At 40.7% G+C, this 24826-nt stretch overlaps 2 protein-coding genes across 2 annotated transcripts in view; both read left to right on the forward strand.

Moving 5' to 3' along the window:
* Positions 1–4462, forward strand: part of TEX15 (testis expressed 15, meiosis and synapsis associated) — an 80381-nt gene extending 75919 nt beyond the window's left edge. Inside the window, 1 exon segment of the mRNA XM_079909392.1 lies at positions 2012–4462. The gene's annotated coding sequence lies outside the window, so the exon portion shown is untranslated.
* Positions 4463–17618: 13156 nt separating this feature from the next.
* PPP2CB (protein phosphatase 2 catalytic subunit beta) overlaps positions 17619–24826 on the forward strand; it is a 31655-nt gene continuing 24447 nt past the window's right edge. Inside the window, exon 1 of the mRNA XM_079909407.1 lies at positions 17619–17747. Within this exon, the coding sequence (XP_079765533.1) occupies positions 17646–17747 (102 nt within the window). The 5' untranslated portion in view covers positions 17619–17645. The remainder of the gene's footprint in view (positions 17748–24826) is intronic.

Genomic DNA, 24826 nt, shown 5'->3' on the forward strand with positions numbered 1-24826 from the left:
TTTAAAAACTATATTGTATAAATTTACTTACATAAATAAAGAAATGCATAGATACACGGAAATAAAGTACACTAACATTTTAACTTGTCTCCCTGTGAGGGATAAAATTTGGAGTTTGTGGAGAGTGTTCATTATTTTCTAGATTTCCTATTGTGAACATACATTTTTTGATAAATGAAGGAAAAAAATAGAGTAAATAGGTGGAAAAAGGAACTTCAATCAGATAATATAGTATCTAATAACAGTATTCTAATATAGTACCGTGGCATAAGTGAATGGAGTTAATTGAGATGTGTTAGTAGAACAACTTGGTAGTTTGCCACGGGGACTTGAAATATTTTCTCTGAAACACAATTCTGTTTATGGAATATCATGATTAGAATATAATTTTTAATTAAATTGACATGTATATTTACCATAGTTAAAGCAAAATTTTAAAACAATTATTAATAATTCTGCAAAAACTACATTAGCACCCAAATATTCTACCAACAGAGGTAAAATGTACTGTGTATAAAGTTAATCATCTCTTAATGTCTTAAACAGAGAAATGCAAAGAATTTCTTTAAATTGAAAAGTTGTTTCTCAAGGAAAATCAGTTTTGTAGGTTGTGTGTGTCTGTATATATATAAGGTGAAAAATACCACATGGAAATTCAGCCAAAAAATATTTTTAAAGCTTTGATTTGGCTTTTTGCCTCAACTTGGTATTAACTGCAATATAAAAGAAGGAAGAAAACCTATTAAAACCAACAAGGTTTTGTATTCATTAAAATATTTAGAGAGTTCAATAAATGTGCTGAATTGTATTTTTTAAAAAGTTCTTTCTCAGTCCTGGGTTATCTTACAAACTAATAAGTAGAAAAAATTAATTGAATTAATTAATTCCTTAGTCTGAATTGGACAAGAAGCAGGCTGTTAGTAATAGTTCTATTTCTAATTAAGAAACCTTTTGACAGCAGCGTCTCTACATTGGAGTTGCCACTGGTGCCCTATAACCTATGGGATAAAATTCAAATACTTTAGCTTGGAACACAGGGCCCTTGACAGCCCTGCATAGACAGCCGCATTTCCCACCACTTCCACTCTGTATTCAAGCCACATTGAACTTCTTACTGTTCTCTCATGTGAGAATGCCTCTTCTACTTCCACAGCATTTTTGTATGCATTTCTCACATATGAGTATTTTGTGGTGGTGTAATTATCTATGTATCCTTTCCTTTACTCCCTGCCCCACTAAATGAGTTTAAACAGGACTGGAAATTTTTCAGCTAAATCATAGCCTGAAGAAAAACTGTAAAGGCGGTGAGAAAGCAGGGGCAAGGTATATGACTGCTTTTTCCTTTTTGATTAACATATTGCTGTAGCTGCTGTAATGATAAGCGCACCAAGCATAGTAGATGCGGCAAACCTACAAATTAAAGACATTTTAATTTTTGAAATAGGAAATCTTGAATGAAATTGTTTCATAAAGGTCTCATGGTTTGAGCTTTCTTGTGTTCTTAATAATTAAGCTGTTTGTGATGCTAAGAAAGCTATCTGGAATCAAATCCAGCTTTGATTCTCAAAAATTTTAATTGTTATTTCTTTGGTTGTATTACAACGAACTACATCCTTCTGAAGATGTGAAAATCCCTATGACCCACTTCCAACTGTTGTGCTCATGACACTTGTATTCAGCACCATAATGGAAATAAAGGAAGGGCTGAGAGAGCCCTGTGTGCGGGCCACATTACATCCTTTATTCTGTTCAATTCTCACAAGATACGTGAGAGAGATGCAGGGATGTTATTGCTCTTTTACAGATGAGGAAACTACTCTTTGGAGAGCCTTAAATAATGCAATACTGTTAAGTTTCTTGGGATCCCATGGCTAGTAAAGACCAGATGTGCAGTTTGAACTCTGATCTCTTTGGCTCTAACTTAACTGGGTTCTTTCCACTATCGTATTATGTACCATCCGTCTGCTTCATTAATTCATCTCAAATCTTTGTGCTTTTTTTTTTCTTCCAGTTTCACGGTATCAAGAACCCTTTCAGCCAGGACATTGAAGATAGTTCTTTTGTCTACTGAAATAAAAGAGGTTTAACAAGTTTTTCCAAGTACTTTTTACTTACATATTTTTTTATTTTAACATTTAAAAATAAATGTAAATGTGGTAAATTATGAACCTTATAGCCCTTGATAAAATGTTTAGATGCAAAAGTGTGTTATATAATGCAATAGGAAGTCAATTTCTGGCATCTAAAATACCAAAATAATTTCCATGCAGTTATTGTAGCGACTCTGTACTAGGCTGTTTTTCAGTACCTACCTAGCCTTCAGAAACATTAACAATATTGTGAAATTTATTTTTTTTGAAAAGTTGCTATCACAGCTATTACAGTTATATAAGATTTTATTTGGGATTATTCTAATGGAATAAGGAGAGTAAATGTAACATTTAGTATGATTAAGGGTAAGCAATAGTAGTAAAATCTTCAAAACAAGATTTTTGTCTCATATTTTTTGATGCACTGTTTATGATAGTGTCGTGCCATTTGACTTAGATTAAAGTAGGATTTTTTTTTACTTAGACTAATCATTAAACCAATAATTTTATAATTCCTGACACTTTATGTAATTTACCATTCTGTGTCTAATGTGACAAATTCCTTTAACTTCAATATTTTCTTTTTTTTTTTTTTTTTTGCTGTACACGGGCCTCTCACTGTTGGGGCCCCTCCCGTTGCGGAGCACAGGCTCTAGACATGCAGGGCCAGCGGCCATGGCTCATGGGCCCAGCTGATCCGCGGCATGTGGGATCTTCCCGGACTGGGGCACGAACCCGTGTCCCCTGCATCGGCAGACTGACTCTCAACCACTGTGCCACCAGGGAAGCCCAATATTTTCTAATTTTTACTTGCAAAATATATTTTAATAGGGAACTAGGTTTACGTATTTCCAGTGTTTGTCCTTGAGTAGAGATTTTTTTAAAATATTTATGTTTGAAGCAATTTTAGATCATTATATTGAAATTAAAGCACTTTTAACACCTTTTTCCATAAGGGCCCTTTCCACAAGATTATTTCTTTTGTATTTGTATTTTACAATTTAAAAGCTTCTTTTAGTGATTTTATAGCAGATAATAGGGAATTATGTCTTTAGCTTATGCCATTAGTTTAGTTGTATTTCAGTAATTTAAATAATGCAGCACAAATACAAGTTTTTTAATGCTGTGATCATAGATTTTTTTTTCCTTTTCAACATTCCACGAAAGTAAAAAGTGTTTGAGGCTTCCCCGGTGGCGCAGCGGTTGAGAATCTGCCTGCTAATGCAGGGGACACGGGTTCGAGCCCTGGTCTGGGAGGATCCCACATGCCGCGGAGCAGCTAGGCCCATGAGCCACAACTACTGAGCCTGCACGTCTGGAGCCTGTGCTCCACAACAAGAGAGGCCGCGATAGTGAGAGGCCCGTGCACCACGATGAAGAGTGGCCTCTGCTTGCCGCAACTAGAGAAAGCCCTTGCACAGAAATGAAGACCCAACACGGCAAAAATAAATAAATTAATTTAAAAAAACAAAAAGAAAAAAGTAAAAAGTGTCAGTAATAATCATCATTAAACAACAGGGCTATAGTGTGTAACCGTGGTCTTCAGCAACCTCTCTGCCCACCAGCAACCATTCCTGGTTTCTGTAAGATCCAAGTCAGAAAGATCCCTCACAACTGGATAGACTCTCAAGTGCTAGTGGGCCCTAAAATGTGATAAGAGATTTACATTGGCTAAATCTAGACAGCTAGGTAGCAAAGCTTCAGTGTTTTTGCAGCCTTTTTGTGTTAGCAAACTTTTTATGTTATCTAGTACAGGCATCCAAAGAGAGTGTGATTCAGCTGCATTTATTATAGAGTAGCTAATTTTTCAATTTAGAAAAACACTAAGATCCCCCAGGATAAGCCTCATTAATCACATTAACCAAATAGGATGGAGTCCAGAGTACTTTAGGGTTCTTCTCTAACAAACAGATCTTAAAAGGGGAAAGTCAAGCAAAGAACTGCAACTGAACAAAATAGGAATTAGAAAAAATACTACAGAATTAAAGCAGTATCAAAATACCATATTTTTTGGTCCAGATAGTTGTTTTATTTGGAAATATTCTGTAAAAATCAGAACTCCTGAACAGGTATTAAAGCAGTAATAGCAACTGTTATTCAAAGAATGACTTTGCCTCAGCCATTTGTTTTATGTTTGGTTATGGAAAGATATTACGGGTTTAGTATTAACAATGTTTCTATTAGGTAAACCAAAAGTTAAATATTCTAATTAAGGATGCTTGCTTTAAACAACTTGCAGATTCTGTTGATACTGTCTTTGTGATGTTTTTATTTCCTGAGTTTTATTTTCTTGAAAGAAAGATAATGGGGGAAAAAACCTTGTAAATATTTAGTTACATTTTAAAATCTGTACTTTGAAATGGAACATGGGAAAACGGAGTGTTTTTTCCCCTCAAGTATGTGTCTTGGTTCTAAAAATTAAAAAAAAGAACAAATTGAAATTTGAGTGAACGTTATTTTTAAAAATACCTGCTTGTCTGTAAATATTGTTTTGGAACTTGAAGAATTATCTGAATAAGCTGAATTCCTTCTAGTCCTTCTAGTTTCAGGGTTCTTTTTTCTCCTTTTGCGTTTCTTGACTAATGAGCAAATATACGGATAATCTTTTCTTTATACGTATACTCATTATAAGAAAAAGAGTCCACAAAGAACTGAATTTGATTAAATAAACTGCTGGGACACTCCATCCACTCCAGCTGCTTCCACCTTCATCTCCTTCCTTCCTTTCCCCTGACTCTGACAAGCTTCATTCCTCCCCGGAGTTTCATAGGACAAGCCAAAGTTCTTGCCCTCATGCCGTTCGCATTCCAGTCAAGAGAGACAAGGAATAAATATGTAAGTACAGTAGTTTATTTCACATCGTGAGAAGTGACATACACAAAACAAAACGAAGTAATAGAGAATTACTGGATGATCCGTAAGCTGAGATGTTCAGGGGAGCCTCTTTGATAAGGTAATCAAACTAACTTTCATATTCATATATTTTAGTTACATCAGTCTGCCTTCTGTTAATATGCATAATGTAAAAGTGCCTCTAAAATTTGGGTTCTGAATCTAGCCAAATGTAAGGCTGTACTTCCATTTCCCCAATGAGAAGATTCCTCAAAACAAGTTTTTTGGTAAGCTGAAATATATAAACTGTTAGATAAATGAAATGTTTAAATTTCAATTGTATGTTATATAAAAATACTTTAAATTCTTTTTTTTTTAACACATAGAACAGTTTCATTCGGTGTCCTCTCATGCATCTTTGACATCATCAGAGCTTTTTGGAGCCCTATGACAGAGTTTTCCAAAGCATATCATCCTCACTTCTAAATTCTTCGAGATGTATGCTTTTTAAACCTGTGAACGTATCTAAAATTACTTTTGGTTGAAGTCATTTCGAGCTAATTTCCTCCCCAAAGACCTTCCTTAAAGTAATGGGCTTAAGTCTTCAAAATAGAGTAAGGCTCCATATTCTTTTTAATGGGAGTAATTTTAGGAGAAAAATTAACTTACATTCAGGTATATGTGGTATTTTAAAGCTATTAAAATTTTTTACAGGCATAGTTTGATTTCAATTCATACAATGTTGACATTGCTTGAGTACCATGATAAACTCCCAATTATCTGTGCAGTTTGAAAAAAAGGATTGTGGAGGAAGAAAATTAAGTTATTCTTAGAAGACAGCATTCTTTAAACTAGATCTGATGGATACAATTCTAGGGGCAGTGACTGCAAATTCTTTTTTTTTTTGGCTGCGTTGGGTCTTCATTGCTGCGCACAGGCTTTCTCTATTTGCAGCCAGTGAGGGCCACTCTTTGTTGCAGCGCGGGCTTCTCATTGCGGTTGCTTCTCTTGTTCCGGAGCACAGGCTGTAGGCTCACAGGCTGAGTAGTTGTGGCTTGCGGGCTTAGTTGCTCCACAGAATGTGAGATCCTCCCGGACCAGGGCTCAAACCCATGTTCCCTGCATTGGCAGGCGGATTCTTAACCACTGCGCCACCAGGGAAGCCCCAAGTAACTGCAAATTCTTAGTTAGCAGTGCTAATGAAGAGAAACTGAGAAGTTAAGTGGTCATTGATTAGTAATGCCATGTGGGAATAAGATTTAAAAGAACTCATTAGAGAGAGATTAAGAGAGGAACGTTTTGTGAGGATATAAATTTTACTCATTTCTTGGGGTGAAAGATCTGCTGTCTGTTTTTACTGTTACCATCTTGTTTCTAAATCTTTTAACCGTTAAAAGAATCCCTCTGGTATTTGTAAGAAGTCTCCTTTGAAATATCCTGTGGAACCCTTAAATCTCAAAATACACTGCATTCTAATTTGTTGTCACAGGAAACTCCATTTATCTTAGGATTTGTAATTCCTTTCATTTTTAAAGTCTATTTTCCTTTGTTAGGTAAGAATAATTTAGAGCTATGACAGATTTTTTTTTTTTTTTTTGGTCACACCATGCAGCTAATGGGATTTTCGTTGCCCGACTAGGGATCAAACCCAGGCCCTTGGCAGTGAGAGCGCAGAGTCCTAACCACTGGACCACCAGGGGATTCCTTCATTTCTTTTTTTTAAATGTGAGAATCTATGTTTTGAGAAATCTGGTCTAGTTAATTGAACATGGTTAATTAAAGATTGTATTCACTCAGCAATTACTGAACATATCATTTGATTTGTGCTAAAGGTATGCTATTCTGCTGTGTGTGTATCAACCCCATAAAGGAAAATGTTAATTCCTTATTTTATGAATGCATTCATTCAGAAGGCCCTTCAAGATATTTTGCACCTCAAGTCATGAACATCAGTTAATATTTCCAGTATTGTTGGTTTGAAAAGAATATAAGATTTGTCTTAATCTCTCTCCTTTGACATGTTATTTGCTTTTTAAATTCCAGCCATCAACTTGTGAACCTGATACATAATCCCTTCTTTTAAATTTTGAATATAGAATGTGCAAAGAGCAATACAGTAATTTGAGATTTTTCACATTTGGTTAAGAAACAATTTCTCTTTGTGCATACAAATAATTCTAGTCCCTTGGCTAAGATTATTTTAGTTATATTGAGAAGTGAATGTATTTTTTCTATTGGGAGTTATGCTAAATCAAGTAACTAATGACTCCTAATCCACTGATTCTCAACCAGGGTGTTTTACAACTGCATCTGAATATTAATGAAAAGGACAATTTTCTCAAAAATGACTGTGCTCCCACTTTCTTCAAATGGTATCCTGAAGCTTATCCTCCAGTAACCTTTGGTGAAAGGCAGGCTCTCTACCTTCCATTCCTCCTTCCTTATTTTCAAAACTATCTCAAGACCATTAATTTCTGTGACAGTTTCTAGAGATACACCCACCCTCTTAGCCTTTCTTACAGGTCAACCGTAAAAAAAATGTTTCAGATATGCCATCTATTGAAAAATGCACGCATAGAACCTGCTGAGTCAGCTAGGTTACTTTTGTGGTCTTCCACCAATTTTTCAGGGTAAAATATTAGGTCAGACTAAAAACTAATTTTCTTACCCTGCTTTCTGGGTTCTTGACCCAGGAACCTGCAATAATGAAAAAATTTTTCCTATAACCGTCTACTGGTATCCATCAAATAAGAAAGTAAAAATAATCTGTTAATGAATGACATTTCATCATGAGTGTTTCTTTTGGATACAAATCAGAGTCAAAAAAATCCAAAGAAAGATTTGAGGGTGAGAATGACAATAGTTTGTTTACTTTCATAAAGTCAAAAGTGAAAATCCATTCCATTCAATGTAGATACAGTACCAAGTTACGAACAACCAGTTTTTATGGAGCACATTCTGTTGTTGCTGGGCTTAGCTGTATGATTGGACGTTTGGAATTGAAAAATCAGTGAGACATTTCTCGCTTGGAAGGTCTGTGTAGAGTGAGAGAGGCATGCAAGAAACCAACCGTGAAAATAAAGTGAGGTGTGATAGATGCTAGTGCTTGGTGTACAGGTCTTAAGAGGATTACCGTATAATTAATCATATAATGAATCCGACTGGATTTAGGAACGCTTTTTATGAGTAAGACAACCCTAAGGTGAGTCTTGAAAATCTGAGTTATACATGCTGGAAAGGTGAGAATAAGGTCTTTAGATGGAGGAAACACATACGAGAATATAACATAAAGCATTCTACTGATACGGCATTTGTGGGTGTAGGTATCATGGGGAAGTGAGAGGGACATACAGCACACCCCCCTCCCATGGGATGTAGAGACCACATTTTTATTCATTCATTCCTGATGGACATTTGAGTTGCTTCCTCCTTTTGGCTATTGTGAATAATGCTGTTGTGAATATTGGTGCACAAATATCTTTTCAAGACCCTGCTTTGATATATTCCTTGATATGTTTTCAGCCAGTTTAATATTGGAAAAAATATTTATGTCCCCCAAGCTTTTTTTTGTTTTTGTTTTTTTTTTGTTTTTTTTTTGCGGTACGCGGGCCTCTCACTGCTGTGGCCCCTCCCGTTGTGGAGCACAGGCTCCGGACACGCAGGCTCAGCGGCCATGGCTCACGGGCCCAGCCGCTCTGCGGCACGTGGGATCCTCCCGGACGGGGGCACGAATCCGTGTCCCCTGCATTGGCAGGCGGACTCTCAACCACTGCGCCACCAGGGAAGCCCTGTGTCCCCCAAGCTTGATGTAACATTTTAACAACGTGATGTATAGGAAAAGTCTTCGTCGAAATACATAGAATATTACATTAGGATCACATACTTTTTTTTTTTTTTTGGCCACACAGCATGCGGGATCTTAGTTCTCTGACCAGGGATTGAACCTTGCGTCCCCTGCAGTGGAAGTGCAGAGTCTTAACCACTGGAGCGCCAGGGAAATCCTCACATTTTTAAAAGTTCTCCGAGTGTCAAAAACAGGATAGGTGTCTTGATATCACAGTTAATACTCAATGTGAACCTTTCTCAACTACTGTATGGTTGTCCGAAAGGCTTTTTCACCACATTTAAAGTTTCATGTGTAGCCCTTGGTTTGCATGGTGTGTTATGAGTCCCATACCAGATGAGAACACGTTAAAGAAAATTGTGGAGAAAGAAGCAAAGCAAGTAAGACAGTGATTATGATAGACAAGAAGATGCTACTATAATCAAAGCTAATGTTTTTTAAAACCATATTGTTTGGTGAACAGAACGCTATATTTTAAGCATTTTAGATTCAAACATGATAGCCTGTTATTTATACAAATACTAAATACAGTAATAATCACCATTTAGTGAAAGAAGTTAGAAACAATGAAATGTACAGAACTATAAGAATATATATGAATATTAAGTACATAATACTATGTATTTTACATGGATAATTTAAGTATATATACCAAAAACATTAGAGGATACGTTTCAAGGAAGAGAAATGAAACTGTGTATCAGGGATGAGAGGGGAAAACGAGTTTTTGCACAGACATGTTCACAATGTGCCATAAAATGAAAGGATTAATTATACTCGTGCATCTGAGGCTCAAAAGAAAGTGGAGAGTTAATTTCCATAGCAAACTATGAAAGAATATAAATTATATCCATGCATTTAAAAAATTGTCATGTAACTATGGCAACTTAAAATTTATCTTTTAAAGTGTTAAGATGACAATAAGTTAAATATAGTTGTAACCAAGACTGTAAATGTCATAAGTTCAGCTGTCAAAGGATGTGTTAAAAACTGTTTAATAGTTTTTTAAATTACAAAAGACATTTTAAAACTTAGTGTGTTGCACTGTTCTACACTGAGTGCTTGTAATTCAGTTAAATTCTGACACTACATGGAGTTAGCACAGAGCCCACAAGAGAAGTGCAAAGGCCTACACAAGACTGTCCCCACTTGAGGCTCCAGCCACAAGCCTCAGGTGTACCCTAACTAGGCTATAAATTTGGGGGTTCCCACAACCCTTGCAGGTTCAGTAATTTGCTTGAACAACTCACAGGATTCACTGAGACATTATACTTAGAATTACAGTTTTACTATAAAAGATACAGGTCAGGAGCAACCAAACTGAGAAATATTCTTTAGGAGTGGAGGAATATGCAGAGGTTCTACGCCCTCTCCTGTGGGATCCAGGCATCTCACCCCACCACCACGTCAATGTGTTCACCAACTTGGAAGCTCCACAGAGCTGGGGTGACCAGAGTTTTTACTGGAGTTTCGTTAGAAGCATGTGTAATTAAATCCTTGATGACATGGATGAGTTCCATCTCCAGCCCTATCCCCTCCCCTGACGTCAGGCTGGCCCAAAGTTGGCTGACCAGTCACAGGGTTGGTCTTTCTGGTGACCAGCCCCGATCCCGAGTCACCTACCTCATCAGTGTAACAAAGATACTCCTCTCACTCTGAAATTCCAAGGGTTTTGGAAGCTCTGTGCCAGAAACCAGGGTCTAAGACCAGATATATTCTTTATTATTACCACTGTTGCTTATAAAAGATATAAGTGGAATTTAAATCTTATACTCTAACATTGGACAAAGATTTACCAATTGCCCTGTAGAAAAGAAGACTGGTGACAATACCGATAAGCAGGGACTTCCCTGGTGGCACGGTGGTTAAGAATCCGCCTGCCAGTGCAGGGAACACAGGTTCATTCCCTGGTCCGGGAAGATCCCACATGCCGCGAAGCAACTAAGCCCGTGTGCCACAGCTACTGCGCCTGCGCTCTAGAGCCCGTGAGCCACAGCTACTGTGCCTGCGCTCTAGAGCCCGCGAGCCACAGCTACTGCGCCTGCGCTCTAGAGCCCGTGAGCCACAGCTACTGTGCCTGCGCTCTAGAGCCCGCGAGCCACAGCTACTGCGCCTGCGCTCTAGGCCCCGCGAGCCACAACTACTGAAATGGCAATTATTGTTTAAATGGCTACCAAGTTGCTGTTTGGGATGATGAAGAAGTCCTGGAAATAGTAGGGGTGAGGGTTGCTCAACATTGTGAATGTTCCTAATGCTGTTGAATCATATGCTTAAAAATGGTTAAAATGTAAATATTTTACCACAACATAAAAGTTGCCCAAATAAATTGTATTGCAAGGGAATTTTAATATAAAATGTACAGTAAATTCTATATGTCATTTATGTATGTCTATAAAATACATAATAAGATATCCATGTAATCTTGGGGCAGAGGAGACTTTTTAAACAGCCTTAAGCAAAGTTATTGACAGGATGGGTGGCAGAGTATTACAGAACTTGGAGACCATCGGCTCTGACTACCTGGCTTCATTTCCCAGCTCCAAATGAATGAACTTGGGCGAGTCACTTATTTTCTCTACCTCAGTATCCTCAGTTAATTAATTGAAACTATAATAATAGCACCTACTTCATAGGGTTGTAGTGAAGCGAATAATCGAGGCAATAATCTAAGTACTTAGAATACTGCCTGACAATAAATACTCTTGTTAGGAAAAAAAAATTTTTTAACTTCTGTATGGAAAGACTCTTACAGACAAATATAAAATCTATGTAACACACTGTAAAATATTTGGAACATATCAAGCAGCCTGTAAATAATAAGGGTGTGAAAAAGCTAGTAAAATGGTGAACACAATTCACATACACAGTATAAACGTCAAAAAAAATTGAAAAAATTCTCAATCTGACTAATTGTTAAAAAAAATCATATGAGGGACTTCCCTGGTGGTCCAGTGGTAAAGAATCCGCCTTCCAATGCAGGGGATGCAGGTTTGCTCCCTTGTCAGGGAACTAAGATCCCACATGCTGAGGAGCAACTAAGCCCATGCGCCACAACTGCTGAGCCTGCACTCTAGAGCCCACGAGCCACAACTACTGAGCCTGTGCACCTAGAGCCCGCAAGCCACAACTACTGAGCCCGTGAGCCTAGAGCCTGTGCTCCACAACAGGAGAAGCCACCACAATGAGAAGCCCGTGCACAGCAACAAAGAGTAGCCCCTGCTCGCCACAACTAGAGAAACCCCGCATGCAGCAACGAAGACCCAATGCAACCAAAAATAAACAAACAAAGACAGTTCTTTCAGGGCTTCGCTGGTGGTGCAGTCCCTGGTGGTGCAGGGACGTGGGTTCGAGCCCTGTTCCAGGAAGATCCCACATGCTGTGGAGCAACTAAGCCTGCACCACAACTACTGAAGCCTGCGTGCCCTAGGTAGGGCCCACGTGCTGCAACTACTGAGCCCGTGTGCTGCAACTACTGAAGCCTGCTCACCTAGAGCTTCTGCTCCAAAACAAGAGAAGCCACTACGGTGAGAAGCCCATGCACCACAATGAAGAGTAGCCCCCGCTCACTGCAACTAGAGAAAGCCCACGCACAGCAATGAAGACCCAACGCAGCCAAAAATTAATTAATTAAAAAAGAAACAGGTCTTTCAGTTCCAGTTTTATAAATGTCTAAGGGAACTTCTGCTCTAAAAGAACCAGACCCAGGACAGGACACATTTTTCTGAGGCTTCAATGGTCTTGCAAAAGTAGGATAGGTCTCCATAGATTTCCAAAAAAATAAACTAGTGTGAATTTAGTCCAGAATGAGAAAACCTGGGGCTAGAGTGGAAAGAATCTGGTGAAGGTTTGAGAAGAACTGGGTGCTAAGGACAAAACAGCCGGAAACTGAGGCCACGAGGCCAAGAGCCAAGGCCTGAGGTGAACCAGCAGGGAGCCTGACTGAACAGGATGGCAGGCAGATGAGTGAGCTGACTGAGGCTGGATTCATATAGACATGCTGCTGTAGGGACTCTGCACCTTGAAACAGCAGTGAGGTGCGGGAACTGACACTCTCATTCTGAGCCACAGCTCTTGCTGGAGTGGCACTGGGTTAAGGCTACCAGAGATATAGAAGCAAGCTTTCTAGAGGAAAGCCTCCCAAGGAAGGCAAATGGCACTTCCACCAGATCTGTTCAAGCCACTATGAGTAAGGTCAGCAGAAGCAAGAGAAACATCTTTAGTCACTTAAGAACTGGCAGTGTTGGCATTGTCAGACACACAATAGAGAATAGCTAGGTATTGGGTGAACAAAAGGGGGGAAGTGGGTCAAAAGGTACAAACTTCCAGTTATAGAATAATTAAATCCTGGAGATATAGCATAGTGACTATAGTTACTTACACTATACTGTGTATTTGAAAGTTGCTAAGAGTAGTTCTTAAAAGTTCTCGTTACAAGAAAAAAATTTTGTAGATTCATGTGGTGATAGATGTTAACTAGACTTGTAATCAAGCAGAACCCTATGGGGCCTTCCTGGGACAGAGCCCTCCCCCTTGTCCTCTGCTTTACCTCCTCTCTGAAGTACCTAGATAGCAGTATCTGATGCACATTTCCCAAGTTGTTTTACAGGTGCTAAAACCCCACCACATGGAAGAAGTTAACTACCTGATGACCATGAGAACATAGCCCCAAACCTACTGGAGTCTGAGTATTGATTGATAATGTTAACCCTTGTGACACCACCCTGTTACCTCACCATCAACCAATCAGAGTACTGTGCACGAGCTGATCACATACCCTGCAACTCCCCTCCCTCACCTGGCCTTTAAAAAATGCCTCCCTGGCGAATTCCCTGGTGGTCCAGTGGTTAGGACTCTGTGCTTCCACTGCAAGGGGCATGGGTTCGATCCCTGGTCAGGAACTAAGATCCCGTATGGCAAAAAAAAAAAGAAAAAAGCCTCCCTGAAACCGATCAGAGAGTTTACGTGTGCTGAGCACTAGCTGCCTGGACTCCTTGCTTGGCCCTGCAGTAAACACTGCACACACCTTCCTTCACCACAACCTGGTGTCGGTTGGTTGGCTTTATAGCGTGTGGGTGAGAGCACCCAAATTTGGTTGGGTAACAGACTTGTAGTGATCATTCCACAATATATACAAGTATCAAATCATGCTGTACACCTGAAACAATATAATGTTCTATGCTAATTATACCTAAATTAAAAAAAAATAGCCAGGTATAAAATGTGTAAAATAAAGAACTCCACTGTGCTAGGGAATTTGAACCAAGCCTCCTGAGGGCAACCACAAAAAAGGACAAAATATTGAACATCACATCTGCACTGATTCCTTTATCTTCAGATAATTCCATCTCGTAATTCCCTGGTGGTCCAGTGATTAGGACTCCTTGCTCTCACTGCCGGGGCCCAGGTTCAATCTCTGGTCCGGAACTAAAATCCCACAAGCTGCTCAGTGCAGCCAAAAGGAAAAAAAAATTATTTTTTGATACTTTTGAAAAGGATTTTTTAGAACCATGTTTCTTGAGCAGTAGAGTGAGAACACCTACTATGATCTTTTTATTAACAGTGATTTGTAGTTTTTAAATTCAAAGAAAGCATTTCCAAATGGACCCTGTCTTTTTAAATCTCATCATTATTGATTGAGTTTCTGATGCAGAGTTCCATATATCAATTTCTTTTTTTTAGATAAATAGGCTTTTTAAAAAAAAAATAAATTTATTTATTTATTTATGGCTGCGTTGGGTTTTCGTTGCTGTGCGCGGGCTTTCTCTAGTTGTGGCGAGCAGGGGCTACTCTTCGTTGTGGTGCATGGGCTTCTCATTGCGGTGGCTTCCCTTGTTGGGGAGCAAGGGCTCTAGGCGCGTGGGCTTCAGTAGTTGTGGCACGTGGGCTCAGTAGTTGTGGCTCGCGGGCTCTAGAGCTCAGGCTCAGTAGTTGTGGCGTAAGGGCTTAGTTGCTCCGCGGCATGTGAGAACTTCCCGGACCAGGGCTTGAACCCGTGTCCCCTGCATTGGCAGGCGGATTCTTAACCACTGCGCCACCAGGGAAGTCCCTCAATGTTTACATATTTTAAAATAACCCAGACAATTGTGTAGGAACAAAATCTAAAATGTAATTTTAAGGCAAAGGGTTGTTTGCTGGAATTAATGATTTAAGAATTCTGTGACCAGAAGGGAAGAGGTAAACAAAACAAAAATACAAACACTTCTGGTTGTCTCTTTGAAAACAAAGAAATTTAGATCTGGTCTGCAAACCTAAGATTAAATGCAGTGTTGCATGACAAACGATTAGCAAGGATTGGAGAATAATGGTTATGTTCCACAGCAGAAAACACACCACATATACATATACAACAGAAGCAAAGAGTGAAGAAAGAAAGATTTTAAGAATTATAGTTTTTATCTTTAATTAAGATGGCTTCATAACCAAAATACTGAAAACTGATATTATAATCACCAAGAAACCTCCAGCTTTCCGTACTCCTGTCCAGACTGCAGAGGTCACGTAACACAAATGACAAGAGTGGAAGTCAGACAGACTTGGGCATTAATCCTTAGTCCACCAGTTACTATCTGTGTGACGTGAACGCATTTTTAAACCTCTATGTTTCTGTTTCCTCATCTGTAAAATGGAGGGTAACAACAGCCCCTGGGTCATAGGATTATTGAAGTACTAAATACATTCGAAACACTTAGCAGATAAGAAGCACTCAAAAGCATTCTTACTTGCTCTACAGCATAACCTGACTAAACATTTCAGCAGCCCTGTTCTCGCAAACTCACCTGTCTACTCCCAGCTCTAAGAGCGTTCTTGCACATTAATCCCAAACACATTTGCTTCTATGTCAAGGACCTCCCTCCCTAAACACTATTTGTAGTTCCCATTTCTCCTCAAGGTATACTTTCTGTTCTCTGTCCATCCTCTGTAGGAACTCCAGAAATACCATTCTTCCTCTCATTCTCATTCTGAGCTTTCCAGATTTACCTGAGATGCAGCCTCCTTTCAACATTTACAGACTAACCGCCTCAGAGACTGCAAATCTGTTGCAATCATGCAGGTTCCCCTTCTGTTCAGTACTGTTTCACCATCTTTTCATGTCCTGTCCTTCAGTTGGTTTGCTGCTATGTACAAGTCACTTGAGAACAGGAGCTCTTTCAACCTTGTTTCCCACCATATGACTTACTTCTGTTGCTAGGAGTATTTATAGCTTTCCAAACTGACCATGGTCTTTCACACATTTGTCCTCTGCCACTCTCCAAAAAAAAGTTTCTTTCCTCTTCTCCAGGCAACTTCAAGGTTTTGCCTGGGGAGAAGGTTCAAAATTCAGTTCGAGGGCTTCCCTGGTGGCGCAGTGGTTGAGAGTCCGCCTGCCGATGCAGGGGACACGGGTTCGTGCCCCGGTCCGGGAAGATCCCTCATGCCGCGGAGCGGCTAGGCCTGTGAGCCATGGCCGCTGAGCTTGCGCGTCCGGAGCCTGTGCTCCGCAACGGGAAAGGCCACAACAGTGAGAGGCCCGCGTACCGCAAAAAAAAAAAAAAAAAAAAAAAATTCAGTTCGAATGCCACCTTTCTAAAGCTTTCGGTAGCTGTTGCCTAGGAAGGATTAGGCAACTAACACGGCTCCCATACTGTACTATTGGATAAGCACTTGTAGAATTTAATCATCACAACTTAAAAGATAGGCCTCGCCGCGCCCTTTTAACAAATGAGGAATCTGAGGCTGGGGGCGATCCGGTGATTGTCCAAGGACATGGCTAGGAGGCTGGGAATGCCAAGAGGGAGTCCTTGCCTTCTGATACCGGACGTTGCCTGCCATTTGGGTTCAGGCAACATCCTGATAGAGGAAGTATGCTTGGTTAGCACCTGCGCTCCAAGGGACCTGGCAGTTAGCAGTTGCTCGTTAAATGTTCGTTGAATGAACAAATCATCAGAATTCAGTAAACACTGCATAAACGCGGTGAAGAATGCTGGAGTTGGAAGGGACACATTGATACCACAGAGCAATCGGCTCGTCTTTCTGATGCTGAAAGGGAGGATTCGAGATGTCAGTGCTGCACAGCTAGCTAATGACAGAGCTAAGACCGGAAAGAATTTATTTATTTATTTATTTATTTAGTTAATAGATACGGAATGCCTGCTATAGGAGAGTGCTAGACTCTCGGGTCTATGTGGTCGAGGAGAGACACAAGCTTACCAATTCCCTCCTCAGAGCGCTAAAAAAAAAAAAATGAGAGAGAGAGAAAAGAGAAAGCACTGCAAGAGAGTAAGGTGGGGACAGAATTCCCAGAGAAAAGGATGTGAAGGAAGAACCTGGAGCGCTTGGTCCGGACCCGAAGTGAAAAAGGATGATACAAAGTGGAAGAGCGAGAAAGCGGCGCGACCCTCGGCCCGTCGGCCCGTTTCTCCGCCGAGCCACACGGAGGCGCTGCATCCCTCCCCGCGTCTCGGGCCCCGGCGGCGCCGCCTGCTCGCCTTTTCCCGGCGGAAATGCCCGGGCGATGACGGACACCCGGAGGGAGGGGAGAGAAAGAGCGAGAGACAAGGGGCAAGGGAACCGGGAGCGGCCGGCGGGCGGGAGGCGGCGGCGGCAGGTGCCCATCGTCCGGCGGGAGCTGCGCGGAAGCCCCGCACCTCCCCGCGCCCTTCACCGACTCCTGGGGCGCGCGGCCCAACGGGCCAGGGCGGGCAGGGGTCTCCCGGAGGCCGTGCGCCCGGAGCCGCCCGCGGGGCTTGGGCGGGGCGCGGGGTCGCACTCCCCGGCTCCTTCCTCTCCCCCTGGGAGCTGGCGGCGGCGGCGGCGCCGGGCGAGGGGAGCGGCGCCCGGGGCTGGGGCGCGCGGGGGCGGGGAGGGGGGCGGGAGGCAGCGGGGGAGGGGCTCAGGCCACCATGGACGACAAGGCGTTCACCAAGGAGCTGGACCAGTGGGTCGAGCAGCTGAACGAGTGTAAACAACTGAACGAGAACCAGGTGCGGACGCTGTGCGAAAAGGTAAGAGAGAAAAGGGGCGAGATGCGGGCGGGGACCCCGTTCCTCCTCCTCCCCCTCCTCTTTCTGCCCTCCCCCCACCCCCTCCCGGAATGCCTGCCCTGTGTCCGGCGCGCCGGTCCGGGGACCCGCACGGCTGCGTCTCCGGTTTGGGCATCCTTCCCCGGGTGGGGTCGGGCCCTTCCAGGACCCCCGGGAACCCAGCCCACGATCCGGACCGGACGTTCCTGGTCCTGGCCTGTGGGGTCCGGGGTAGGTGGGCGGGGGCATTGTGGCACCCGGAATCCACGCCCTGAGTGTGATTGGGGTCGCCAACGCTATTGTGGGGGGATTGCTGACACCCCAGCATTTCCCGTGCGGACTAGCCATCCCGGCGCTTTAGCTGGCCGGCAGATGAATCTCGTGCGGTCTCAAAATTGAAAATGCACCGAAAACGAACCTGGGTGTTGTGACTATCAACGCGCTCTGTAATACACCCAGACTTTTTCTCAGGTGACTCGGGCCCATCAAAAATCAGTAAATTGGTATGCGTGAAGCATTTGTTTGTAGAGAGGTGGGTGTGATGACAGACTGTGATTTTTAAAATAGAACTTGACTTTAGTTGAGACAGATGGTGACTGGTCTTCACGTTGAGAGGCTCTTTGGAAGCAAAAAATTGTTGATTTTCAGAAACAAGACGGCAAGTCTTAAGTTTGGCAACAGTGCTTGCCTGAAATGTTTAATGGGGTATGTGTTTTTCGTGCAGGTTAGCACTTTTCAGAAAGTTATTACTATTATATGTAAGTTTTTTTTCATTTCCAGAAAGTAATAAAATATGCAGGTGGTTTACTGTTTACAGTTGCTGTTGATAGTGTGATCTGAGACAACTTTCTGAATTCTGTGTGCATTGTTTTCTTAACCACTGTAATTATTTCGGACTTTCCATCTTTTCTCATTCATCTTTTATGTAGTTTGGACTAAATAATTTTTATGTAAGAAGGTTCCATGTGAAGGAGTAACGAAGTTATTTATTTTTTAATGTTTTTGGGTTTTGGGGGAGGGGGTTTAAGCCAAAATCCGTAAGACTTTCTTTATAATTGTGTTTGGAAGTCAGGATGCCTCAGAAAAGCACTAAAGAAAGAAAGATTTTGTCATTATTATTTATAGGGTACCCTTAAAATTAAGCATATTAGGAATGGAGGAGTAATAGCTAATATTAAGTAGTTAGAATAGTGTTTTTTAACTACGTGTAATGTTGCTTAGCGTCTTTATGTATTAAATAACTTTTTTTGAAGTATAGTTAATTTACAATGTGTTAGTTTCAAGTATACAACAAAGTGATTCAGTTTTTTTTTGAATTTTATTTTATTTTTTTATACAGCAGGTTCTTATTAGTCATCCATTTTATACATATTACTGTATACATATTAATCCCAATCGCCCAATTCCTCACACCACCACACTCCCCACCCCCCCACCCCTACCGCTTTGCGCCCGTGGTGTCCATACGTTTGTTCTCTACATCTATGTCTCAATTTCTGCCCTGCAAACTGGTTCATCTGTACCATTTCTCTAGGTTCCACATATATGCGTTAATATACAATATTTGTTTTTCTGACGTACTTCACTTTGTATGACAGTCTTTAGATGCATCCACGTCTCTACAAATGACCCATTTTCGTTCCTTTTTATGGCTGAGTAATATTCCATTGTATATATGTACCACATCTTTATCCATTCGTCTGTCGATGGGCATTTAGGTTGCTTCCATGACCTGGCTATTGTAAATAGTGCTACAATGAACATGGGGGTGCATGTGTCTTTTTGAATTATGGCTTTCTCTGGGTATATGCCCAGTAGTGGGATTGCTGGGTCATATGGTAGCTCTATTTTTAGTTTTTTTTTTGTTTGTTTGTTTTTTTTGTGGTATGCGGGCCTCTCACTGTCGTGGCCTCTCCCGTTGCAGAGCACAGGCTCCGGACGCGCAGGCTCAGCGGCCATGGCTCACGGGCCCAGCCGCTCCGCGGCATGTGGGATCCTCCCGGACCGGGGCACGAACCCATGTCCCCTGCATCGGCAGGCGGACTCTCAACCACTGCGCCACCAGTGAAGCCCCTATTTTTAGTTTTTTAAGGAACCTCCATACTGTTCTCCATAGTAGCTATCAATTTACATTGCCACCAACAGTGCAAGAGGGTTCCCTTTTCTCCACACCCTCTCCAGCATTTGCTGTTTGTAGATTTTCTGATGATGCCCATTCTTACTGGTGTGAGGTGATACCTCATTGTAGTGTTGATTTGCATTTCTCTAATGATTAGTGATGTTGAGCAGCTTTTCATGTGCTTCTTGGCCATCTGTATGTCTTTTTTGGAGAAATGTCTGTTCAGGTCTTCTGCCCATTTTTGGATTGGGTTGTTTTTTTAATATTGAGCTGTTTATATTTTGGAGATTAATCCTTTGTCCATTGATTCGTTTGCAAATATTTTCTCCCATTCTGAGGGTTGTCTTTTCGTCTTGTTTATGGTTTCCTTTGCTGTGCAAAAGCTCTTAAGTTTGATTAGGTCCCATTTGTTTATTTTTATTTTTATTTCCCTTTATGAGGTGGATCAAAAAAGATCTTGCTGTGATTTATGTCAAAGAGTGTTCTTCCTATGTTTTCCTCTAAGAGTTTTATAATGTCCGGTCTTACATTTAGGTCTCTAATCCATTTTGAGTTTATTTCTGTGTATGGTGTTAGGGAGTGTTCTAACTTCATTCTTTTACATGTAGCTGCCCAGTTTTCCCAGCACCACTTATTGAAGAGACTGTCTTTTCTCCACTGTATATTCTTGCCTCCTTTGTCATAGATTAGTTGACCATAGGTGTGTGGGTTTATCTCTGGACTTTCTATCTTGTTCCATTGATCTATGTTTCTGTTTTTGTGCCAGTACCATATTGTCTTGATTACTGTAGCTTTGTAGTATATATAGTCTGAAGTCAGGGAGTCTGATTCCTCCAGCTCCACTTTTTTCCCTCACGACTGCTTTGACTATTTGGGGTCTTTTGTGTCTCCATACAAATTTTAAGATTTTTTGGTTCTAGTTCTGTAAAAAATGCGATTGGTAATTTGATAGGGATTGCATTGAATCTGTAGATTGCTTTGGGACAAATATCAACAATATTGATTCTTCCAATCCAAGAACATGGTGTATCTCTCCATCTGTTGGTATCATCTTTAATTTCTTTCATCACTGTCTTATAGTTTTCTGTATACAGGTGTTTTGTCTCCCTAGGTAGGTTTATTCCTAGGTATTTTATTCTTTTTGTTGCAGTGGTAAATGGGAGTGTTTCCTTAATTTCTCTTTCAGAGTTTTCAGCATTAGTGTATAGGAATGCAAGAGATTTCTGTGCATTAATTTTGTATCCTGAAACTTTACCAAATTCATTGATTAGCTGTAGTAGTTTTCTGGTGGCATCTTTAGGATTCTCTATGTATAGTATCATGTCATCTGCAAACAGTGACAGTTTTACTTCTTCTTTTCCAATTTGTATTCCTTTTATTTCTTTTTCTTCTCTGATTGCTGTGGCTAGGACTTCCAAAACTATGTTGAATAATAGTGATGAGAGTGGACATCTTTGTCTTTTTCCTGATCTTAGAGAAAGTGCTTTCAGTTTTTCACCATTGAGAATGATGTTTGCTGTGGGTTTGTCGTATCTGGCCTTTATAATGTTGAGGTAGGTTCCCTCTGTGCCCACTTTCTGGAGAGTTTTTATCATAAATGGGTGTTGAATTTTGTCAAAAGCTTTTACTGCATCTATTGAGATCATATGGTTTTTATTCTTCAGTTTGTTAATATAGTGTATCACATTGATTGATTTGTGTATATTGAAGAACTCTTGCATCCCTGGGATAAATCCCACTTGATCATGGTGTATGATCCTTTTAATCTGTTGTTGGATTCTGTTTGCTAGTATTTTGTTGAGGATTTTTGCATCTATATTCATGAGTGATATTGGTCTGTAATTTTCTTTTTTCGTAGTATCTTTGTCTGGTTCTGGTATCAGGGTGAGGGTGGCCTCATAGAATGAGTTTGGGAGTGTTCCTATGCAAATTTTTGGAAGAGTTTGAGAAGGATGGGTATTAGCTCCTCTCTAAATGATTGATAGAATTCACCTGTGAAGCCATCTAGTCCTGGACTTTTATTTGTTGCAAGATTTTTAATCACAGTGTCAGTTTCATTACTTGTGATTGGTCTGTTCATATTTTCTGTTTCTTCCTTGTTCAGTCTCAGAAGGTTATATACCTTTCTAAGAATTTGTCCATTTCTTCCAGCTTGTCCATTTTATTGGCGTAGAGTTGTTTATAGTAGTCTCCTAGGATGCTTTGTATTTCTGTGGTGTCTGTTATAACTTCTCCTTTTTCATTTCTAATTTTATTGATTTGAGTCCTCTCTCTTTTTCTTGATGAATCTGGCTAATGGTTTATCAATTTTGTTTATCTTCTCAAAGAACCAGCTTTTAGTTTTATTGATCTTTGCTATTGTTTTCTTTGTTTCTATTACATTTATTTCTACTCTGATCTTGATGATTTCTTTCCTTCTGCTGACTTTGGGTTTTGTTTGTTCTTCTTTCTCTAGTTTCTTTAGGTGTAAGGTTAGATTGCTTATTTGAGATTTTTTTTTGTTTCTTGAGGTAGGCTTGTACTGCTGTAAACTTCCCTCTTAGAACTGCTTTTGCTGCATCCGATCAGTTTTGGATCGTCGTGTTTTCATTGTCATTTGTCTCTAGGTATTTTTAAATTTCGTCTTTGATTTCTTCAGTGATCTCTTAGTTATTTAGTAACATTGTTTAGCCTCCATGTGTTTGTGTTTTTTACGTTTTTTTCCCTGTAATTCATTTCTAATCTCATAGCGTTGTGGTCAGAAAAGATGCTTGATATGACTTCAATTTTCTTAAATTGACTGAGGCTTGATTTGTGACCCAAGATGTGATCTATCCTGGAGAATGTTCCGTGTGCACTTGAGAAGAAAGTGTAATCTGCTGTTTTTGGATGGAATGTCCTATAAATATCAATTAAATTTATCTGGTCTATTGTGTCATTTAAAGCTTCTGTTTCGTTATTTTCATTTTGGATGATCTGTCCATTGGTGTAAGTGAGGTGTTAAAGTCCCCCAGTATTACTGTGTTACTGTTGATTTCCTCTTTTTTTTTTTTCTCGGTATGCGGGCCTGTCACTGTTGTGGCCTCTCCCGCTGTGGAGCACAGGCTCCAGCGGCCATGGCTCACGGGCCCAGCCGCTCCGCGGCATGTGGGATCTTCCCAGACCGGGGCATGAACCTGTGTCCCCTGCATCGGCAGGTGGACTGTCAACCACTGTGCCACCAGGGAAGCCCTGATTTCCTCTTTTATGGCTATTAGCATTTGCCTTATGTACTGAGATGCTTTCTGTGTTGGATGCATATATATTTATAATTGTTATATCTTCTTTTTGCATTGATCCTTTGATCTTTTTGTGGTGTCCTTCCTTGTCTCTTGTAACGTTCTTTAAAGTCTATTTTATCTGATATGAGTATTGCTATTTCAGCTTTCCTTTGATTTCCATTTGCATGGAATATCTTTTTCCATCCCCTCACTTTCAGTCTGTTTGTGTCCCTAGGTCTGAAGTGGGTCTCTTGTAGACAGCATATATATGGGTCTTGTTTTTGTATCCATTCAGCAAGCCTGTGTCTTTTGGTTGGAGCATTTAATCCATTCACGTTTAAGGTAATTATCAATATGCATGTTCCTATGACCATTTTCTTAATTGTTTTGGGTTTGTTTTTGTAGGTCCTTTTCTTCTCTTGTGTTTCCCACTTAGAGAAGTTCCTTTAGCATTTGCTGTAGAGCTGGTTTGGTGGTGCTGAATTCTCTTAGCTTTTGCCTATCTGTAAAGCTTTTCATTTCTCCATCAAATCTGAATGAGATCCTTGCCAGGTAGAGTAATCTTGGTTGTAGGTTCTTCCCTTTCATCACTTTAAGTATATCGTGCCACTCCCTTTTGGCTTGTAGTAGAGTTTCTGCTGAGAAATCAGCTGTTAACTTTATGGGAGTTCCCTTGTATGTTATTCGTTGTTTTTCCCTTGTTGCTTTTAATAATTTTTCTTTGTCTTTAATTTTTGTCAGTTTGATTACTACGTGTCTTGGCGTGTTTCTACTTGGGTTTATCTTGTATGGGACTCGCTGCGCTTCCTGGACTTGGGTGGCTGTTTCCTTTCCCATGTTGGGGAAGTTTTCGACTGTAATCTCTTCAAATATTTTCTCGGGTCCTTTCTCTCTCTCTTCTCCTTCTGGGAGCACTATAATGTGAATGTTGTTGCGTTTAATGTCGTCCCAGTGGTCTCTTAGGCTGTCTTCATTTCTTTTCATTCTTTTTTTTTATTCTGTTCTGCAGCAGTGAATTCCACCATTCTGTCTTCCAGGTCACTTATTCGTTCTTCTACCTCAGTTATTCTGCTATTGATTCCTTCTAGTGTAGTTTTCATTTCAGTTATTGTATTGTTCATCTCTGTTTGTTCTTTAATTCTTCTAGGTCTTTGTTAAACATTTCTTGCATCTTCTCGATCTTTGCCTCCATTCTTTTTCAGAGGTCCTGGATCATCTTCACTATCATTATTCTGAATTCTTTTTCTGGAAGGTTGCCTATCTCCACTTCATTTAGTTGTTTTTCTGGGGTTTTATCTTGTTCCTTCATCTGGTACATAGCCCTCTGTCTTTTCATCTTGTCTTTCTGTGAGTGTGGTTTTTGTTCCACAGGCTGCAGGATTGTAGTTCTTCTTGCTTCTGCTGTCTGCCCTCTGGTGGATGAGGCTATCTAAGAGGCTTGTGCAAGTTTCCTGATGGGAGGGACTGGTGGTGGGTAGAGCTGGGTGTTGCTCTGGTGGGCAGAGCTCAGTAAAACTTTAATCTGCTTGTCTGCTGATGGGTGGGGCTGGGTTCCCTCCTTGTTGGTTGTTTGGCCTGAGGCAACCCAACACTGGAGCCTACCTGGGCTCTTTGGTGGGGCTAATGGTGGACTCTGGGAGGGCTCACACCAAGGAGCACTTCCCAGAAACTCTGCTGCCAGTTTCCTTGTCCTCACAGCCACA

The sequence above is a fragment of the Stenella coeruleoalba genome (genome assembly GCF_951394435.1).
Source record: "Stenella coeruleoalba genome assembly, chromosome: 21".
Lineage (NCBI taxonomy): Eukaryota > Metazoa > Chordata > Mammalia > Artiodactyla > Delphinidae > Stenella > Stenella coeruleoalba.